The 22,895-nt window shown below is 46.3% G+C and overlaps 1 protein-coding gene across 2 annotated transcripts in view; it reads left to right on the top strand.

The window, feature by feature from the left end:
* The window catches only part of wuho (tRNA (guanine-N(7)-)-methyltransferase non-catalytic subunit wuho), a 93,024-nt gene that overhangs the window by 56,955 nt on the left and 13,174 nt on the right, over positions 1-22,895 (top strand). For both annotated transcript variants that reach the window (XM_068363975.1, XM_068363974.1), the window contains exons 6-7: positions 3,624-3,797; positions 20,113-20,339. In XM_068363975.1, coding sequence (XP_068220076.1) covers positions 3,624-3,797; positions 20,113-20,339 — 401 coding nt within the window. The remainder of the gene's footprint in view (positions 1-3,623; positions 3,798-20,112; positions 20,340-22,895) is intronic.

A 22,895-nucleotide genomic window follows, 5' to 3' on the forward strand; every position in this document is an offset into this window, starting at 1 on the left:
GGTAGGGACGCTGTCATCCGTGGAACAATTTGTGTCACTAAGAAGACTACACCTCCGTCCTCTTCAATACCATCTAGCTTTTCACTGGAAAAAGGACAAGACGCTAGAAGCGGTCTCGATCCCGGTTTCCGAAAAGATAAAGTCTTGTGTGACTTGGTGGAAGGACAATATCAACCTAAGAGAGGGTCTTCCCCTGGCTGTTCAGACTCCCAACCACGTTCTCTTCTCGGACGCATCGGACGTGGGCTGGGGCGCGACACTAGACGGTTGGGAATGCTCAGGACTGTGGAACTCGAGTCAGAGGAGCATGCATATCAACTGCAAGGAGCTGTTGGCAGTACATCTGGCCTTGAAAAGCTTCAAGTCTCTCCTTCGAGGCAAAGTGGTGGAAGTTAACTCGGACATCACCACGGCCTTGGCGTACATCTCCAAACAAGGAGGTACCCACTCACTGACGTTGTACGAGATCACAAGGGACCTGCTCATCTGGTCAAAAGGTCAAGACATCTCCCTAGTAACGAGGTTCATCCAAGGCGACTTGAACGTCATAGCAGATTGTCTCAGTCGGAAAGGGCAAGTAATTCCAACCGAATGGACCCTCCACAAGGATGTGTGCAAGAGACTTTGGGCCACTTGGGGTAAAGCCATCCATAGATCTCTTTGCAACCTCGCTGACCAAGAGGCTTCCAATCTATTGCTCTCCAATCCCGGACCCAGCAGCAATACATATAGATGCTTTCCTCCTAGATTGGTCACATCTGGATCTCTACGCATTCCCACCGTTCAAGATTGTCAACAAGGTACTGCAGAAGTTCGCCTCTCACGAAGGGACAAGGTTGACGTTAGTTGCTTCCCTCTGGCCCGCGAGAGAATGGTTCACCGAGATACTTCGATGGTTAGTAGACGTTCCCAGTAGTCTTCCTCTAAGGGTAGACCTTCTACGTCAGCCACACGTAAAGAAGGTACTCCAAAGCCTCCACGCTCTTCGTCTGACTGCCTTCAGACTATCGAAAGACTCTCGAGAGCTAGAGGCTTTTCGAAGGAAGCAGCCAGTGCGATTGCTAGAGCAAGGAGAGCTTCTTCCATTAGAGTCTACCAATCGAAGTAGGAAGTCTTCCGAGACTGGTGCAAGTCAGTTTCTGTATCCTCGACCAGTACCTCTGTAGCTCAAATAGCTGTTTTTCTCTTATACCTGAGAAAAGGACGATCCCTTTCAGCTCCCACTATCAAGGGCTACAGAAGCATGTTGGCATCGGTCTTCCGGCATAGAGGCTTAGATCTTTCCAAACATAAAGATCTGCAAGACCTCCTTAAGTCTTTTGAGACCACCAAGGAGCGTCGTTTGGCTACCCCTGGATGGAATTTAGACGTGGTACTAAGATTCTTCATGTCAGACAGGTTGGAGCCGTTACAATCAGCCTCCCTGAAAGATCTCACTCTTAAGACTCTTTTCCTGGTATGCTTAGCCTCGGCTAAAAGAGTCAGTGAGATTCATGCCTTCAGCAAGAACATAGGATTTTCGTCAGAAAAAGCCTCTTGTTCGCTACAACTTGGTTTTCTAGCCAAAAATGAGCTGCCTTCTCGGCCTTGGCCTAAATCTTTCGATATCCCCAGCTTATCGGAGATCGTAGGCAATGAACTAGAAAGAGTCTTATGCCCTGTTAGAGCTCTTAAGTTCTATTTAAAGCGTACTAAACCTTTACAAGGCCAATCTGAAGCTTTATGGTGTTCAGTTAAGAAACCATCCTTGCCTTTGTCAAAGAATGCTTGGTCAGACTTTATCAGATTGTTAATACGAGAAGCTCATTCACATCTGAGTGAGGAAGACCGAACTTTGCTTAAGGTGAAGACGCACGAAGTTAGAGCTGTAACAACTTCCGTGGCCTTTAAGCAAAATATATCTCTGCAAAGTATAATGGACGCAACCTATTGGAGAAGCAAGTCAGTGTTCGCGTCATTTTACTTGAAAGATGTCCAGTCTCTTTACAAGAACTGCTACACACTGGGACCATTCGTAGCAGCGAGTGCAGTAGTGGGTGAGGGCTCAACCACTACAATTCCCTAATTCCATACCCTTTTAATCTTTCTCTTGAAATGTTTTTATTGTTGTTTTTTGGGTTGTCCGGAAGGCTAAGAAGCCTTTCGCATCCTGGTTGATTTGGCGGGTGGTCAAAGTCATTTCTTGAGAGCGCCTAGATTAGGGGTTTTGATGAGGTCCTGTTGTATGGGTTGCAACCCTTGATACTTCAGATCCTAGGGGTCGATCAGCATCCTAAGAGGATCGCGAGGCTCCGTAAGGAAGACGTACTTAAAAGGCAGAGAAATTGTTCAAGTCGACTTCCTTACCAGGTACCTATTTATTTTGTTTTTGTTATTTTGATAACTTCTAAAATGAAATAAAAACTTTTAGCTCATAAAAGTGTAAACATATATTGCTGGTCTCTACCCACCCCCCTGGGTGTGAATCAGCTATATAATCACCGGCTAAGTTAAATATTGAAAAATGTTATTTTGATAATAAAATAAATTTTTTAATATACTTACCCGGTGATTATAAATTAAAGGACCCTCCCTTCCTCCCCAATAGAGACGCAGTGGGACGAGGAGAAAATTGAGTCTTTGTTTACATTGAGTACTGGGTATCTGGACGACAGATGGCGCTGTTGGGCACACCCGCAACCTGTGTAGCGATCGCTGGCGAGTTTTTACCGTAGAGTTGTCTGTCGGGCAACAGAGTTGCAGCTATATAATCACCGGGTAAGTATATTCAAAAATTTATTTTATTATCAAAATAAAAATTTTTACGAAGGAAAAATCTATTTCTTGGCTCAACCTGTGTCGCTCCGTGAAATGTTCCTTAAAGCACCATTTCAAAGGTATAAATACTGCTAAATATACCAGAGAAAAAAGTTGCATGGAATGCTAGGAATATATCCAGCTTGCTCACCCCTAAAGGGTGTCGGTATTAAAACTGGGGCGAGTGATACCACTACCAGAGATCCCTTTCCAATTAGACTTCTCTCTCCTCAAAATCGCCTGTTACTACGAGGTGTCGTTCACTACAGCTACTGCCCCCCCCCCCCCCACCACCACCACCACCACCACCACCACCACCACCACCACCACCACCACCACCACCACCACCACCACCACCACCACCTATCCTTCTCCCATCATTCCTTGTTAGCACCTGTGAACGTTCGGACGTGTTTTTCGTAGCTCTATGTTTTTTTTTTTTGTGTTTGTGTGGGGAAAAATATGGCTCCCCCAGTTTTTACAAGGATATGGCTTCAGTATCCTGATAGTTATGGCTTCTGGTGATCCATGCTCCCAAATTGAGTATTATATTTGTCTGTTTGGGATTTCTAGGTAGCGACACACATTCATTCAATAACCTTGTTGGGTTTTATCTCAGCCACTTTGTTGATGCTTCCTTATACGGGTGTGTATGCGGACTTTTGGTGTCGCTTCCTCGGGATCTCTTTGTTTTGTAAGACTTTCTATTAGTTCCTTATTGTACAAATCCTTAATAGAAAAATAATTTATACTCTTTATCATTTATCAGATCACTTGAATAATTTTATAGATATTGATCTGTTATTGATATTGACTTTCTCTTCCAGGCTGTGACGAAAGATCAAAAGTACGTGATAACTTGCGACAGGGATGAGAAGATCCGGATATCTCACTATCCTAATGCTTACAACATTGAATCATTTTGTCTAGGGCACACAGAATTTGTCATGCAAATTGATATTTTGCCAGGTGAAGAGCCTCTTCTTCTCTCATGCTCTGGTGTAAGTATAATATTTAATATTTGATTTTAGTCACATTCTTGTAACTTATTTTTGAAGCTCATTCATATCAAATTTGTATTTGTTCCGTAACTGACATACAAACCACGCTATTTAATAGGGGTTATTACGTTTGGCGTAGCTGAAATGACGAGCCATTAGAATTTTAACGAGGGTTTACTACCCCACCGCTAGTTAGCGGGGATTAGGGAGGGTAGCTTGCTACCCCCCCCTCACACACCTGTGCTTGAACTCACCTTGCTCTCGGCTCGGGTGGTAGTCGGACGTGTCCGCTTTCACCCTCGCCTTTCTGACAGCCATTTAATGCTTTTTGCTTTTCCTTTTACAGTTGTGTTTGAAGTTGGCCTCTGCTATCATGCGAAAGTGTCCTGGTTTACCCGACCGCCCTTGTGGCACGTTTATGTCGGCGCTCGATACGGTCCCTCACACCCTTTGTCCTTATTGTAGGTGCCAGCGGTGTGATAGAAATAATAAGTTTGGTGAGTGTAGGGAGTGTTCTACCTCCCAGTGGGAGAGGTTTTCTCGGCGACGGAAGAAGTCCAAACGGGATATTTCTCCTTCGAAGGTTTTTTTGAAAGTAGAAAATCCCAAGGGCTCTTCTTCCGTTGCCCAAACCTCCTCCGAAGCTCCCGCTCGATCGGTTTCTTCCGAGAAACTGTCGAGTGGTAGCGTAGGCCATAGTTCTGTTGCCCGATCTCGGGGTTCGGGAGAGGGAGTTGCCTCCCATAGCGAGGCAGCTCCTCCTCCTCCCCCGGGGGAGGATTTAAATCTTAATCTATCTAATAATGATTTATTTCAGCTTTGGTCTTCCTTGGGGCTTGAGGGTTCGCCCTCTAAGGAAGCCTTGTTTGACATGATCCGGTTGGGGGCCGCTGTCAAACAATCGCCAACTTTGGCAGAGGTTGATCCTCTGTCTATCGTCGACGTTGTGGTGGCAGAGGCTTCCGATGCGGTATCTCAGACCTCTGCTCCTAATCAACCTGTTGTAGCTGAAGGCTTAGTTCCTCCCTCTGCTCATCCTTCGAAGGAGGAACTAAGTCCAACGGTCTCTCCTACCGGTGATTCTCCCCCTCGGGGGAGTTCACTCACAGAGACTCCTCTTCGGAAGACTGCTGATGGTCAGCCCGCTAACCCCACGGCCCCCAGAGGGCGCATAAGACGTAAAGCCTGCCTTCCTCTTCGCTGGAGAGGCCTTCCTTCACCTCACAAGGGTGTAAGGAGGCGCCTCTTTGGTTCATCGTCTCCGCAGTCCGCCGCAGAGGAACCTCGCCATCGTTCTCCAACTCTCCCAGCTACAACCCTGGACCTCTCTGCAGATCTTTCGCGATCCCCTTCGGTGGAGGGTCGTCCTTACAAAGGACACGTCGACCTTCCACCCGTCAGACCTGCTGACCTGCCGTCGCCGTTCCTGGCTGCTGACACGCTGTGGGCGCCAACATAATCCTGTTGTGAAACAGGCAACGGTCCCTTCGGGGCAACAAGAGCGTATGCACAAGTTGGCACATACGTCCCTTACGCGCCAGCGCTCACCTGCACGCCAACGCTCACCTGCGCGCAAGCGCTCATCTACAGAGGATGTTCCTGTTAAAGCGCGCCAGTGCTCACCTGCGCGCCTTCAACCTGCTGCGTGCCATTGTTCTCCTGCGCGCCAGCGCTCACCAACTCACCAGCGCTCTCCGCACCCACGATCTTCTTTTCTGGGCGCAGTAGGGAAGTTAATTTCTTCCCCTGCTCGTCAGCGCTCGCCAACGCGCCGTCGTTCTCCACCTGCGCGCCATCCCTCGACAGCATGCCTTCGCACGCAGTCTCCCACTCGCGCCCACGAGGTTGAGCACGCACGCCCTGCGCGCCCACGCCCCTCTTCACAGCCTGATGTGCGCACTCATGCGCACCCGCGCGCAAGAGATGTGTCTCCGGCGCACGCCCAACGGTATCTCGCCCGCATGGGCTCTTCATGCGAAGGTAAATGTATGCACGCAACCTTCCTTCTGCGCACCCTGTGCTTTCTCCAGCTCGCGCGCCATCGCTCTCCCGCGCGCACCCTCGCCATCACTCTCCCGCGCGCACCCTCGCCATCGCCCACCCCCGCGCGCCATCGCTATTGCCCTCGCGCGCGACCCAGGGTATTTCCCATCGCGCGAGCGCCAGCACGCTCCCCAGCGCAATCATCAACCCCCCCCCCCCCACGCACGAGGCTACAGGACAATGTGCGGCAAAGTCGTCATCGCCGCATCCCCCCCCCCCAAGCGCAGAACAGCGCGCTCGCCGGCAGGGGGGAAGGTTCCAGAAAGGTCCAGGGACATTTCTTCTCTATCATCCTCTTCTTTTCAGGCGAACCCTCCTTTGGTAACTCCTCCCAGGGATCGGTCGATCCCTTCCCCTCCAGAGGGAGTATCTGACAGCACAGCCGTCAGCCAGCAGCCTTGGTTTGGGACACTGGTCAGAGCGGTCATGCAGGCGTTTAAGCCTGTTCTCTCTGACCTGGGCCACAAATCCTTGGCAGCTTCTACTCCCCTGAAGAGGAAAAGTTTCGAACGTGGTAACTTCTCCGAGGGCAAAGCTGACTCCTCGTAAGTCCTTGAGGAAGGCCTCCTCACCCCCCCAGACTTTCTCTCCCTCCCCTTCGGACGAAGACTTCCCGTCCTCAGGGAAGTCACGTGAGGTGAGGTGTTTTCCCATCGCACCAATGAGGGAAACCCCACCTCGCGCTGGAAAGTCTTCTCGGGTAGGGGTGGAGAAGTGCCTCCCACCGTCGTTGTTGGAGTCTTGCAGCCCTCGAAGGAGGGAGTCGAAGGACTCCAAGACTGTACCGAAGTCGTCATCAAGGCTTAGACCGGAGCCAGCCAAGCACTCGGAAAAGAGCCTTGGGGGACAGGAGACTTTGCTGCTAGCCCTTCAGGAGGAGAGCTGCAGGAATCAGAACATGCGTTCTGGCAGGTTCTGACCCTTGTGAGGAATCTCAATGGGTTTGCTGATCCAGAGATTCCTCCTTGTGAGGGCAAAGACACAGTCTTGGACCGAGTCTTTGGGACTCAAAAACCCTCGAAGGCCAGTGTGGCTTTGCCCTGGTCTCAAGGGGTCAAGAGTGCCAGAGACAAGGTCGAAGTCCAGCTCTCCGAGCTTGCCTCCTCCAGCCAATCCAGCTCCGGCAACAAGCTCCTCCCACCTCTTCGTGTCCAACAGAGGAGGTACTTCGACATCGTTGAGGAGACTTGTTTGGCTCTTCCCCTTCACCATTCGTTGGAAGAGCTTACCAGGGGAGTCCCTCTTGAGAGACTCTCCAACCGGCAGGTCTCGTTCTCGGCTACGGAGATCCTTAGCCAGGAGAAGGTGGCGAAGTGTGCCATGCAGGCCACTTCGTGGCTGGATATCTGGCTAGGGACCCTAGGCATCCTGTTACGTTCAGAGGATTTATCCAAAGAAAGTACCAGGAAGGCCATGGAGACCTTTTTACTCTCGGGCACTCGCACGATCGAGTTTCTAGCCCACCAAGTCTCAAACTTGTGGGCTAACACCATCTTGAAACGTCGAGATGCGGTGTCTGAGAGGTTCCATCAAAAGGTCCCTAATACCGAGATCAGCAGGCTCAGGCATTCTTCTGTTATGGGGAAGAACTTGTTTGAGCCTAAGTACGTGGAGCAGGCCGCTGAGAGGTGGAGGAAGTCCAACCAGGACTCTCTCCTACATAGGGCTCTAACATCGAAGCCCTATAAACCTCCAGCACCCCAGCAGCCATGTCCTACCAAGACCACGAAACCGGCAGCTGCAGCGAAGACGACAGTGTCTAAGCCCTTTCCTGTCAAGGACAAGAAAGGCAAAAAGTCCTCCAGGGGAGGAAAGAATCCTAGAGGGAGCGGCCGAGGCCGCAAACGCTAGAATTGGCAGTCCCTCTGCATGTCCACCAGTGGTGGGATGCCTACAAAGTTGCGCGAACAGGTGGCAGCAACTCGGGGCCGATTCCTGGACGATTTCCGTAATCAGTCAGGGATATCGCGTCCCGTTCACAACATCTCTACCTACCCTGACAGCGGATCCAGTGTCGTTGAGCTCCCTTGCCATGGGATTGGCAAGGGAACAAGCCCTTCAGGCAGAAGTCCAGACCATGTTGAAGAAGGGCACTCTCCAAGAGGTCCTCGACGGGTCTCCAGGCTTCTTCAGTTGACTCTTTCTTGTAAAGAAGGCGTCTGGAGGCTAGAGACCAGTCATCGACCTCTCAGCTCTGAACAAATTTGTCAAGCAAACTCCGTTCAGCATGGAGACCGCAGACACGGTCAGACTTGCAGTGAGACCGCAAGACTTCATGTATACACTGGACCTGAAGGACATGTACTTCCAGATCCCAGTCCATCCGTCTTCAAGGAAGTACTTAAGATTCAGCCTAGACAACAAGGTTTACCAGTTCAAAGTTCTGTGTTTCGGTCTCTCCACAGCACCACAGGTTTTCACCAGTGTTCACCCTAAAATCGTCGTGGGCACACAGGATCGGCATCCGTCTCCTCCGTTATGTGGATGACTAGCTGATCCTAGCAGACTCGGAGTCAGCCCTTCTTCGACACCGAGACAAACTTCTGGGACTTTAGATCATGGTAAATCTCGAGATTTCCTCTCTACTTCCCACTCAAATACTGGTATATCTAGGCATGATCATAGACACCAATCTCCACAAAGCCTACCCATCAGACGACAGGATAGCAAGGCTGAGGAGGGTCGCAAGCCCTTTCCTCAGACGAGAAAAACTTCCAGCCCAATTGTCGTTACGTCTCCTCGGTCACCTCTCATCTTTGGCCCGTCTAGTTCCCAACGGTCGCCTCAGGATGAGATCCCTCCAATGGCGACTCAAGTCTCGGTGGAATCAGGGTTATGATTCCCCGGACGTCATGATCCCTATGGGTCCTGTGGAACGGACGGACCTCCAGTGGTGGGTGACAGACGAGAACCTACAAAGAGGAGTGGATCTTCTCGTCCTCCCCCCGGATTTGATGCTGTTTTCGGACGCCTCAAAGAAAGGGTGGGGTGCCCACGTTCTGCAACACAGGACCTCAGGCCTGTGGTCAGAATCAGAAAAGTGCCTCCATATAAATATGCTAGAAATGAAGGCCGTATTCCTGGCCCTTCAATAGTTACAACAGTACCTGGCGGGTCACTCTGTGGTGGTGATAAGCGACAACACCACAGTAGTGGCTTACATCAACAAGCAAGGAGGTACCTTTTCAAAGCAGCTATCCCATCTTGCAGTAGAGATACTGAGATGGACTGAAGTCCACTCGATTCCACTATCGACACATTTCATTCCAGGCAAGAAGAATGTGCTCGCCGACAGTCTGAGCAGAGCGTCTCAGATAGTGAGTACCGAGTGGTCTTTGGATCATCTAGTAGCCAACAAAGTCCTGACTTTGTGGGGTTCCCCGACTGTGGATCTGTTCGCTACAGCGCTGAACTTCAAGCTTCCGCTGTACTGCTCCCCAGTCCCCGGATCCCAAGGCGCTCTGGCAAGATGACTTCCAGCAACGGTGGGACAACATCGACGTGTACGCCTTTCCCCCCTTCTGTCTGATGAGGAGGGTGCTCAACAAGACCAATATATCGGTCAATCTTTCAATGACCCTTATAGCTCCGCTATGGCATCACGCGGAATGGTTTCCGGACCTTCTGCAACTCCTAACGGAACTTCCGAGAGAACTCCCTCAGCGACACGAGCTACTCAAACAACCACATGCCAACATCTTCCACAAAGCCGTAGCTTCGCTACGACTTCACGCCTGGAGACTATCCAGCATCTCCTCGCTGAGAGAGGGTTTTCGCAACAAGTTGCAGTCAGGATGTCTGGACATCTGCGAAAATCATCCGCATCTGTCTACCAGGCAAAGTGGAGAGTCTTCTGTGGTTGGTGTCGTGGAAGGGGTATCTCTCCACTTGATGCCACTATTCCAGCAATAGCGGAGTTCTTCATGTATTTGCGGGAAGAAATGCGCCTTTCAGTCTCGGCGGTGAAAGGCTATCGCTCAGCCTTAAGTCCAGCCTTCAGGCTCAAAGGAGTAGACATTTCTTTCTCGCTGGAACTTTCCCTACTCATACGGAGTTATGAACTTACCTGCCCTCAGTCGGAAGTGAGACCTCCTCCATGGAACTTGGTTCGAGTTCTCAGGTCTCTTAAGAGACCTCCCTACGAACCATTACGCCAGGCTTCAGATCGCCACCTAACTTGGAAGACGATGTTCCTACTAGCTTTGGCCTCGGCCAAGCGAGTCAGTGAATTTTATGGTATCTCTTATGACATCGCCCATTCAAGGGGATGGGGGGAGGTAACGTTCAAATTCGTCCCTGAGTTTATTGCTAAGACTCAGAATCTGGGGGTGCCGGACCCTCGGTTCGACTCCTTCCAGATTTCGAGTCTTTGTTCTGTAACAGATGACCCAGACCATCTCCTACTGTGTCCAGTAAGGAGTCTGAGGCTGTATCTCAAAAGAACGGCTGCAGTACGTCCCCAGGTGCAGGCATTGTTTGTGAGTACTGGGAGGACTAAGAGGAGGGTTACCAAGAACACCATCTCGGCATTGATTTGTAGGGTGATCCATCTGTCCCTGAATCCAGACCCTCCTCCGTCACGTCGCCCTAGAGCACATGACGTCAGGGGCGTAGCTACGTCCCTGGCCTTCAAGAAAAGCTTCTCAGTGACGCAGGTGCTCCAAGCTGGGGTGTAGAAGCGTCAGACGACCTTCACAGCCCACTTTCTGCAAGACGTGACCCGCAGGAGGCTCGATACGTTCTCTATCGGCCCTGTGGTGGCTGCACAACAGCTGGTTTAAAACCTCAGGCTCCTTAATGGACAAGTAACAGAAGGTTGAGGGTATTGTTACCTGGTCTTAGTCTGCATGAATGAAAAGGTATGTCTGGCCCTTATTCTTTTCTTCATCCTCCCCTCTCTTGGGGAAACCAGCATCCTAGGTTCTCTGCACAGCTGACCTCGAACCACTGCAGGTAAACCATGTTTCCTTGTGTTCCTAATATTAAGCTAATACTGTCACGTCCCCATACCCTGACGAGGTGGTATTGGGAGAGTCCTAGCCTAAAGTTTTCATCTAAAGGACTATAGGTCAACTTCCTAGGACGAGTCACACTTCATACCTTCACACACAGCTTACATAGGCCGCGTCCCTTGCGTAGCAAGGTTCTAGCAAGATGCAGGGACTCTTTATTGTTGAGTGCTGACACACTCAGATACTGAGTCCCCGGGCAAAGCCAAAAGCCAGTACTGGCCGGGACTTTCCACCCTTCCTAATGGGTGAGTCACCCCTATTAAATAGCGTGGTTTGTATGTCAGTTACGGAAAAAATGACAAATTCGTAGATAATTTGTATTTTTCCTAACTATACAAACCTTAGCTATTTAATCAAACTTGCCCGCCAGCCCTATCCCCCTTGAAGTCCTACCTTCAAGCAAAGTGAGCTCAAGCACGGGTGTGTGTGATGGGGGGTTAGCAAGCTACCCTCACTACCCCCCGCTAACTAGCGGTGGGGTAGTAAACCCTCGTTAAAATTCTAATGGCTCGTCATTTCAGCCACTCCGAAAGTAATAACCCTATTAAATAGCTAAGGTTTGTATAGTTAGGAAAAATACAAATTATCTGCGAATTTGTCCTATTATGAAGTACAGTGAACCCTCGTTTATCGCGGTAGATAGGTTCCAAACCCGGCCGTGATAGCTGAAAATCCGCGAAGTAGGGACACCATATTTACGTATTTATTTAACATGTATATTCAGACTTTTAAAACCTTCCCTTTACGTAGTACTGTTAACAAACTACCCTTTAATGTATAGAACACTTAATGCATGTACTACAGTACCCTAAACTAAAACAGGCACAAATATTAAAGGCGATTTTATATCATGTGTTTCCTAAACACGCCAAAAAGCACGATACAAAATGACAACCAATGTTTTGTTTACGTTTATCTCTGATCATAATGAAGAAACAAGACGCATTTACACATCTGTGTAGAGGTTAGTTTTTGCATCGACAGCAATCTTACCAAGTATTGATTATATGTTGATTTTGTTATTACAGTACCAATGTTTTACTTAATTTTTCTTAGGACTTCTAAATAAATTAAATGAATGCCATTTATATAATGTTTTTCCTTATGACGCAGCCTGAAACGGAAACCTTCCATTCGTTTACTGTACGCTCCATCTTCGATCGTGATAAACAAACGCAGGCATTCAACGCGCATGATGAAAGTGATAAATAATGATATTAAAAGCTTTTAGTAAATATGTTATTACAAATATTATTTACTGTATCTATATAAAATCCTACCTACGTAGCAAAGCAGGAAAACAATTTTTTTTCTTTTTTTTTTTTTTTGGCGTTTAATCAACAATAACAAACTGCCGCTAATGACAGAATGATAATTTACGATAATTCTAAACTGTTACCAAGGATGATTCTCTATTCCATATCCAAAATACTTTTCCTAACTTCAGTTATAAGTCAACTTGTACCCCCCTCAATTATGAAACCATCTAAAAAAAAAAAAGTAAGAGAAGAAGCAAGTACTAGGCCGATTTTTAAAGTTGTCGAACAATTAAGTTACCGCTATAACGTTCAATGTGACATAGTGTGAGATTCGAGAAAGTAAGGAAAATTGAATCATGATTGATTTTCAATAAAAATGAAACTTTGTGAAGCAACAAAGATTTCATTTGTTAGTGAGATAGAGGTAAGGAATGAGAGGTAGTGAAAAGTAGCCCACAGAGAGAGAGAGAGAGAGAGAGAGAGAGAGAGAGAGAGAGAGAGAGAGAGAGAGAGAGAGAGAGAGAGAGAGAGAGTTGTTTTAAATGTAATAAACAAAAAAATATGAAAGGTTATAACACATTGGTGCTTATGTAATATCAACTGTATAGATGGTTTGAATAAGTTATGAAATGGTATAAACAATACTTCGTACGCGCATATTCTTGAGACCGGCAGCTAGACGTCAGCTGATCTGATCACAGCCAAAAGTAAAACAAAAAGAAGCCAACAATACTCGATTTTTAAAACACACCCGAAATTTAAAAACAAAAGTACACGCTTTTTTAATGTGCAATTAACTATTTAAAGAGTAGCAATTTTCTAGAATAAAATGATGTTTCCCCCAAAAATAGTGGTTTGCTGATGAAATCGGATGCCGTATTTAATGAAAAAAGTCTGCGAAGTCGTGAATCCGCGATGGTCGAACCACGAAGTAGCGAGGGCTCACTACTTTATTTGTATTATAGCAATCATTATTCTTATTATTAAAAGCTGAGCTACAACACTAGTTCTTGTGAAGTATTGGTTGTATTTTTCATACTTATAATTTGGATTTATTTACATTTTGCTGCTTTTGTTTTTGCATTATTCTTAATTAATTTTGATAAGGAAATATGTTATTTTTATTAATAAAATAAATTTTTGAATATACTTACCCGATAATCATGTAGCTGTCAACTCCGTTGCCCGACAGAATTCTATGGAGGGATACGCCAGCTATCACAATACTAGAAGGGGGTGTATTTACCAGCGCCACCTGTGGCCAGGTACTCAAGTACTTCTTGTTGACACCTCCTCAATTATTCCTCGGTCCACTGGTTCTCTATGGGGAGGAAGGGAGGGTCGATTAAATCATGATTATCGGGTAAGTATATTCAAAAATTTATTTTATTAATAAAAATAACATTTTTCAATATTAAACTTACCCGATAATCATGTAGCTGATTCACACCCAGGGGGGTGGGTGAAAACCAGTGTACAAGATTAAAGGATAGCTAAGTATCCCATATTTCATATAATCAGTTATCCACAATAACAATGAAATAATAAGTACCTGGTAAGGAAGTCGACTTGAACCGTTACTCTGCCTTTAATAAGATCGTCTTCCTTACTGAGCGCAGCGTTCCTCTTGGGAGGCTGAATCAACTCAAAGGTGCTAAAGTATACAGGGCTGCAACCCATACTAAAGGACCTCATCACAACCTTTAACCTTGGCGCTTCTCAAGAAAGAATTGACCACCCGCCAAATCAACAAGGATGTGGAAGGCTTCTTAGCCGACCGTACAACCCATAAAAAGTATTCAAGAGAAAGGTTAAAAAGTTATGGGATTATGGGAATGTAGTGGCTGAGCCCTCGCCTACTACTGCATTCGTTGCTACGAATAGACCCAGGGTGTAGCAGTACTCGTAAAGAGACTGGACATCTTTGAGATAGAATGATGCGAACACTGACTTGTTTCTCCAATAGGTTGCATCCATAACACTCTGCAGAGAACGGTTCTGTTTGAAGGCCACTGAAGTAGCCACAGCTCTCACTTCATGTGTCCTTACCTTCAGCAAAGCAAGGTCTTCTTCCTTCAGATGAGAATTTGCTTCTCTAATCAGAAGCCTGATGTAGTAAGAAACTGAGTTCTTAGACATTGGTAGAGAAGGCTTCTTGATAGCACACCATAAGGCTTCTGATTGTCCTCGTAATGGTTTTGACCTTTAGATAGTACTTAAGAGCTCTAACTGGGCAAAGTACTCTCTCCAGTTCGTTCCCCACCATGTTGGACAGGCTTGGGATCTCGAACGACTTAGGCCAAGGACGGGAAGGAAGCTCGTTTTTAGCTAAAAAACCGAGCTGTAAGGAACATGTAGCCGTTTCAGATGTGAAACCTATGTTCCTGCTGAAGGCGTGGATCTCACTTACTCTTTTACCTGTTGCTAAGCACACGAGGAAAAGAGTTTTTTAATGTGAGGTCCTTAAAAGAGGCTGATTGGAGCGGTTCAAATCCTGATGACATTAGGAACCTTAGGACCACGTCTAGATTCCAGCCTGGAGTGGACAACCGACGTTCCTTTGAGGTCTCAAAAGACCTAAGGAGGTCCTGTAGATCTTTGTTGGAGGAAAGATCCAAGCCTCTGTGGCGGAAAACCGCTGCCAACAAACTTCTGTAACCCTTGATCGTAGGAGCTGATAGGGAGCTTACGTTCCTTAGATGTAACAGGAAGTCAGCAATCTGGGTTACATTGGTACTGGTTGAGGAAAACTGCATTGGCCTTGCACCAGCTTCGGAAGACTTCCCATAAAGACTGATAGACTCTGAGAGTGGATGTCGTCCTTGCTCTGGCAATCGCTCTGGCTGCCTCCTTCGAAAAGCCTCTAGCTCTTGAGAGTCTTTCGATAGTCTGAAGGCAGTCAGACGAAGAGCGTGGAGGTTGGGAGTACCTTCTTTACGTGAGGTTGACGCAGAAGGTCCACTCTAGGAGGAAGAGTCCTGGGAACGTCGACCAGCCATTGCAGTACCTCAGTGAAACATTCTCTCGCGGGCCAGAGGGGAGCAACCAACGTCAGCCGTGTCCCTTTGTGAGAGGCGAACTTCTGAAGTACCCTGTTGACAATCTTGAACGGCGGGAATGCATACAGGTTGAGATGGGACCAATCCAGCAGAAAGGCATCCACGCGAACTGCTGCTGGGTCTGGAATCGGAGAACAATACAAGAGGAGCCTCTTGGTCATCGAGGTAGCGAATAGATCTATGGTTGGCTGATCCCACAGGGCCCAAAGTCTGCTGCAAACATTCTTGTGAAGGGTCCACTCTGTGGGGAAGACCTGACCCTTCCGGCTGAGGCGATCTGCCATGACATTCATATCGCCCTGAATGAGCCTCGTTACCAGCGTGAGCTTTCGATCTTTTGACCAAATGAGGAGGTCCCTTGCGATCTCGAACAACTTCCTCGAATGAGTCCCTCCCTGCTTGGAGATGTAAGCCAAGGCTGTGGTGTAGTCGGAGTTCACCTCCACCACCTTGTTAAGCTGGAGGGACTTGAAGTTTATCAAGGCCAAATGAACTGCCAACAACTCCTTGCAATAGATGTGAAGTGTCCTTTGCTCCTGATTCCATGTTCCCGAGCATTCCTGTCCGTCCAGTGTCGCACCCCAGCCCGTGTCCGATGCGTCCGAGAAGAGACGGTGGTGGAGGACTGAACAGCCAATGGTAGACCTTCCTTGAGAAGAATGCTGTTCTTCCACCACGTTAGAGTAGACCTCATCTCTTCGGAAACAGGAACTGAGCCCGTCTCTAGCGTCATGTCCTTTATCCAGTGAGCAGCTAGATGATACTGAAGGGGGCGGAGGTGGAGTCTCCCTAACTCGATGAACAGGGCCAGCGATGAAAGTGTCCCTGTTAGACTCATCCACTGCCTGACTAAGCATCGGTTCCTTCTCAGCATGCTCTGGATGCATTCTAGGGCTTGGAAGATCCTTGGGGCCGACGGACAAGTCCGAAAAGCTCGACTCTGAAGATCCATACCCAAGGAGACAATGGTCTGGGATGGAACGAGCTGAGACTCCTCAAAATTGACCAGGAGGCCCAGTTCCTTGGTCAGATCCATAGTCCATTTGAAAATCTCCAGACAGCGACGACTTGAGGGAGCTCTTAAAAGCCAGTCGTCTGACGGAGCCGGACACAAGATCATGATACTGCTGCACAGTCTGTAAACTGTCAATCATGGGCAAGCGAGGAAGTACAGTGACAACCCGAATCTGTCTAGACTGTCTGGGTCGTACAGACAACTCCTTAACGGGTTGCTGAGGTTGCCCACTGCGTCACAACAAGTCCCTTCTGTTGGTTGTTGAACGTCTTCCCCGTGACACATTGACTCCGTAAACAAAAAATCCTCTAACAAGGACTAAGCTTGGACTGCATGTCATGCAACACAGCTCAAGGTCTATGGGAGCAGGTGTGGTAACAGACGGGATTAGCGGCTGAAGTGTAACCATTACCTTCCCTGTAAGCATGTTATGCTTAAATAAAAGTCCATAAGAGGTTATGCAGCTAAAGGCTCCCTCCAAATGAGAGAGTCCTCAAGGGAATATCAGAAGGAGGGAGAAAAGAACTTTCTCATCTACAGGGACCTTATCCTAGAAAAGCTAAGTTCTCTGAGTGAGGGTTCACTGGTGCAAAGCAGCAGACTAGAAGGCAACGTTATGAAACTGCTTGACAGTCTAGTGAGTTGGCAACAACCCAAGATGTGTTGAGAAGCATGCGGTAAGGTATGCAGAGCATGATGTATGCAGAGTATGCTGTATGCAGAGCATGCTGAATGCAGAGCATGCTGTATGCAGAGCATGTTGTATGCAGAGCATGCTGAATGCAGAGCATGCTGAATGCTGAGCATGTAGGAAGTAGAGCCTGCTGTAAGCAGAGCCTGCTGAAAGGAAAGCAGAGCGTGTGCATGGCGTTTAACATTTCTCAGAAATTCCATGACCAGTGCTAGAGTGCTTAATGCATGCTTGCATGGGGTTTAAACCATGGTATGCTGAACAGCAGAGTCAGAACGAGCTGGAACAACAACAGAGGTTTCCTCAACTTGAGGGAAAACCTGAGGTTCAGACTGCATAGGCTGAACAACAGACGGAGCAGAAGGCAGGTGCAAGGGTGAAGGAGGTTGACTCCTAGCAAGAGTTGCACCCAAGGATTGTACCAGCTGAGCGGAGGACGGAGGCGGAGTAGTCCGTTCCTGTTCCTGAGAGATGAGTGGAGCATGAGAAGGTTGAGGCTGCGCAGAACAAGGTAAAGTTCTAGCAAGCTGAGGCTCCTGAGGCGCAAGTGCATGGTGTAGATGAGCTTGCCTAGATGAGGGTTGAACTCGGTGCAGCGCTGGTTGAGCAGACAGACTCACGGAGGGGAGAGGTTGTTGTACCCCAACCGAGAGTTGCACCACTGGAGGAGCAGCAAGGGGAGGAGGAGGAAGAGTGTAACTCTCCTGATCCCAAAGCAAGGGTTGCCTTAAAGAAGGCTGAGGCTGAACAACACTGTGAACAGCAAACTCCGAAAGTGGTTCAACATCGTACGCCTGGCAGATGGAGCTGCGACTGGGTGCAGCGAGTGCAGGCGGGTGCAGCACAGGCTGAACGGGTGCAGGAGGTTGGTGCACCACCGGTGCAGGCGGGTGCAGCATAGGCTGAACGGGTGCAGGAGGTTGGTGCACCACCGGTGCAGGCGGGTGCAGCACAGGCTGAACGGGTGCAGGAGGTAGGTGCACCACCGGTGCAGGCGGGTGCAGCACAGGCTGAACGGGTGCAGGAGGTTGGTGCACCACAGGTGCAGGAGGTGCAACACTCTCAGCACGACACTCACGCATCAAGTCCGAAAGCTGTGCTTGCATGGACTGTAGTAGAGTCCACAACATCATACGCCTGGCAGATGGTACTGTGATCAGGCGGAGCGAGTGTAGGAGGAGGGAGTGTAGGCGGAGGCGGTGGAGCAACACTCTCAGCCCGACACTCACTCATCAAGTCCGAAAACTGTGCTTGCATGGACTGTAGTAGAGTTCACAACATCGTACGCCTGGCAGATGGTGCTGCGACCAGGCGGAGCAGGTGCAGGCTGGGCGAGCACAGGTGCAGCGAGAACAGGTGGAGGGAGTGCAGGTGGTGCAACACTCTCAGCCCGACACTCACGCATCAAGACCGAAAGTTGTGACTGTATGGACTGCAGTAGAGTTAACTTGGGGTCGGCAGACACTAAGTTCTGCTGAGGTAAAGCCTTAACAGCAGAGATCTGTTGTGGCAGAACCTTACTCTAAGTCGGAGTGTAATCAACTGATGACTTAGGAGAGTCAGAGCTAACCCAACGACTGCATTCGGGTTGTGAACTTTAACTTCGTACGTCTGGCATAGGTCTGGACTTAACGTTTAAGAAGTCTTGAGACCTGAGACCAGCGTTACTCTGCCTTTATTTTCTCCCCTAATCTCTTCTGCAGACGAGCAAAATAAGGGCTCAATCGTCTGCGGGTGGGAGTGACGGTCTCGGTAAGACACGCCCACAACCACCGAGAATACTTCTGTGCGCCGATCAAGGCCTGCTGAACCCTTATGCCCTTCGACATTGCTTCTCCCCTGGGCTTGGGAGCTTGCAAGAGGTCCCGGACTGGGAGGACGACTGGCGCGCACAAAAGTACCCTCACGCACTAATCACTTATCACTTTGATTTCTGTTTGCACTTATTTCACTGAACTCGAAACTTAAGTGGTTTGTACCTGAAATACGCAATTCTATCCTTTCTCAAAGTTAGTAATTGCGAAAACAGAATTACAATGTAACAGAAAAATCTAATGAAAGATAAATCAGTGGTTGGAAAGAGACTAAACACTAGATCACTCTAGAAACGTTTAGTTTCTTCCCCTAAAGAGACTAGGGAGAAGAGCAAAAATCGATAATGACGTTACTCGTACGCCTGGCAGGCTTTAATGAAACGTTTATCCTCTTTCTCCCTCCGTCTCTATCTCTCTCTCTCTCTCTCTCTCTCTCTTGACTTAGAACCTGAGAGAAGAGCCCAATCATATATATCGTTAAAACATATTATTGTTAAAGGAAAAAACTGAAAAGTTCCTTTATTAGGATCAAAACCATTAAGTTAAGAAAGAATGAACAAAACGCTAGACACGGTTACTCTTACTGCAACGTGAAACCGTGAACATTCTTTCTCTATCGTAACGATAGAGTGCAAGTTGAACGTTCTGAACGTCAACAACTGCAGAGACAAAACAAAACGTTAGTTCAGCTTTGAAAACAGTACGAGACTGTCAAAGAAAATCTTTCAAACTCTGTGGCGGAAATAGCATAATATATTAACAGGTAAAACCGAAATGACGGGCTCAAAGTTTATTAACTTCGGTAAAAGACCGCCTACTATTAGGAAGGTCGAATATAAACAAATATAAAAATTAATTTTAATGAGTTTATAATAAAAGGAAGTTAATCGAAGAGGCCTATAAGAGGCGGAGAGATATAAAATAAATCTATAACTTTGTTAAGCAAAATTAAGAAAGAGAGTCTATACTCTCTTAGACACCAACACTTCCGTCTAAAGGAAGGGTCAGCCATTGAAAGGTGAACGAGAGTTCATACTCTCTCGTCACCAAAAATAATCAAAATTAATCAAATTAATTCCAAAAGCTAACTAAGCTAATATAGAAGTTTTCCAGTAAAGCGACAGCCGAAATCAAAGAGAAATACTTCACCAAAGTCGTGAAAATACTCCAAGAACATAAGCGTATCCCAGAACGTCTTGCCGGAAGCACGACAGAGGAATAATTGAGGAGGTGTCAACAAGAAGTACTTGAGTACCTGGCCACAGGTGGCGCTGGTAAATACACCCCCTTCTAGTATTGTGATAGCTGGCGTATCCCTCCATAGAATTCTGTCGGGCAACGGAGTTGACAGCTACATGATTATCGGGTAAGTTTAATATTGAAAATTGTATGATTATTACTATTGTTTTTGATAAATTTCAGGATGGTACTTTGAAATTATGGAATTATTTATCCGGTCATTGCCTGTCATCAGCTGACACCCATGAACATACAACTCAATATTTGCATCATTTTGAGGCCTTCTGTCAACAAAAAGTGAAAGATAGTGAAGAAGCCAAAAGATTCCTTCCTGATCGGCCTGCAGTGAAGAATTTTTCTGTGTATACCTCAAAGGATGGTGACTGCTATGTTGCAGTTATAGTAGACAGGTAAATTGTAGTATATATATGGCTTAAGATTAATGGATTATTATTATTATTATTATTATTATTATTATTATTATTATTATTATTATTATTAAACCTACGTGGGCCAAACATAAATAGAGTAGTGTGTAGTATTGAACCTTAGGTTGGAGAAGGCAAGACTGTTAGAATTAACTGTATACCTAGTACAGTCTGGGAAGATCTGAAAGCAAGGAATTGTCAGAATTATGAAAAATGTTATGCAACATGAACTAAGAACTAACTGAACAATAGTCCCAAAGATTAATATGCAGATCAGGAATAGGGAATTCAATACACTGCAAGTTTTTGTCCAATAAATCAAGATGAGAGTCAGCACCTGAAAACCAAACAGGAGAATAATACTCAAAATATGGTTGAATAAAAAAGATAAACCTTTCGTCTGAATAGATGAGTCACCAAATATTTTTAGACTCAATATCTCAATGTTTTGTGCAAGGAGTGAAGCAGACCAGATGTATTTCTAAAAAGTAAATTTGAAATTAAGAATGACATCTTTAAATTTAAATGTCATACACAGTTAAAGAGACATTATCAATGAAAAGATATGGAAGCTGCAGAGCCACTGTCCTTGATCTACTTACTGTTGTACTTTGAGTTTTGTTTAAGGTTTAACTTTATCCCCATTAATTTGCATCATGCACTAATTGTAGCTATATCTCTCTTGACGGATTCAGCAACCACAGGAAATGGAATTGAAGCAAAGAGAGTAGCATCATCTGCATATGCAACAAGCTTGTTTTCAAGGCCAAACCACATGTGCTTACATAGTATGAAAAATAATGGGCTGAGGACACTATCTTGTGTAACACTTTATATTAAATTCTTATAGTCACTATGGTACCTGTCAACAACTAATCTTTGCAATTTATTACTTGAAAAGTGAATAATGATGCTAAGAAAAGACCCACCCACTCCCATCTGTTTGAGTTTGAAAACTAGGGCCTCATGATTAATGAGGTCAACAGTAACACTAAAATTAAAGCCAATCATACGAACTTCCTGACCACAATCAAGGGGTATCTGTACAGCATATGAAATTGTAAAAAGGGTCATCATATACTCCAATGCCTTCACAAAAGCCAGATTGCTAACTAGGGAACTGGAGATTACCTTCAGCATACCTATTTGGATGTTTTGGCCAAACGTATTCAGCAGTGGTAGAGCTACCACAAACACATTTACATAACGGAGAGATTAACTGTGCTTTAACAAGTGTCGTTTTAAAGAAATACAGATAACTTATGAGTTAAGAAATTAGCAGTCTTTACAAAAGACATGGGAAAAATACCATTTGAGTTTACTCTATCTATTTACCAAGGCACTTCCCCCTTTTTTGAGGGTTAGCTGACCTCAAATAAATGAATAATAGGTGACATTTCCTCTCTCCGCCCCTCCCAGCCTGACGAGTATTCAACCGAGTTCAGCTGGTACTGCTAGGGTGCCACAGCCCACCCTCCCCCGTTATCAACCACAGATGAAGTTTCATTCATTCCTATTTCTAGCGCGCTCTCTTGCCTCTCTCACATCTATCCTCCTATCACCCAGATCTTTCTTCACTCTATCCATCTACCCAAACCTTGGCCTTCCTCTTGTACTTCTCCCATAAACTCTTGCATTATCACTTTATTTAGTAGACAGCCACTTTCTATTCTCTCAACATGGCCAAACTACCTCAACACATTCATATCCACTCTAGCTAACTCATTTCTTACACTCGTTCTCACCCTCACTACTTCTTTCCTAGCCCTATCTAATTTCATGGGACCAAAAAGCTAAACTAGTTAGTTTAGCAGCAGGAAAATAGGGATGCAGAAGACCAAGTCTCTTATTGCATATATTGCTGTCAAACACATCAGCCAAAAAGGTGTGCTTTTTCTTTGGACTGTGAGTAACAGAGCCATATGGTTTAAGCAAATTATGAACTGTTCAAGTCTGCACCAAAGAGTGCAGATTTAAGGGTAACCTACCATCTATGTTCCTTTCTTGAGCCAGAAAGGGTTTGTTTTATGGTCATATTGTATTCCTTTCTAGTTAGAGCATAAACTCTGAGCCATAGCTCTTAGCTGAGTTTTGTTATTTCAAGTTAAATCTGATATATTACTTTTCCCACGCTTAAATGAGTATGTCAACAATCATATTTAAACCAGAAATTGTCCTTGATTTGTTATTTTAACATAAAAGAAGGAATATGCTTATCAATTATGTTGACAATATTTTTATTTAAGGGAACAACAGGCTCAACCCCTATATACAATTGGGACCAATTCAAATGCAAAAGATGGCTCAAAATGCTATTCCATTCTGCTTGGGATTTTATAGATTAAGTATGTTATAAGAAAGGATATGACACACAAGTGACAGGTTGCTTAATTTAAATTACTAACATATGTTTGGAATGTGTTATTTTAATGGGCCTTAATTTTCTTGAGAAGTCATGATACTTTGTATTTTTTATTGCTCAGTTCTATATATTAGTACAGGTATCATCCTTCTCTTGCAATGATACTCACATCTTGT

Source organism: Palaemon carinicauda, chromosome 40 (genome assembly GCF_036898095.1).
Source record: "Palaemon carinicauda isolate YSFRI2023 chromosome 40, ASM3689809v2, whole genome shotgun sequence".
Lineage (NCBI taxonomy): Eukaryota > Metazoa > Arthropoda > Malacostraca > Decapoda > Palaemonidae > Palaemon > Palaemon carinicauda.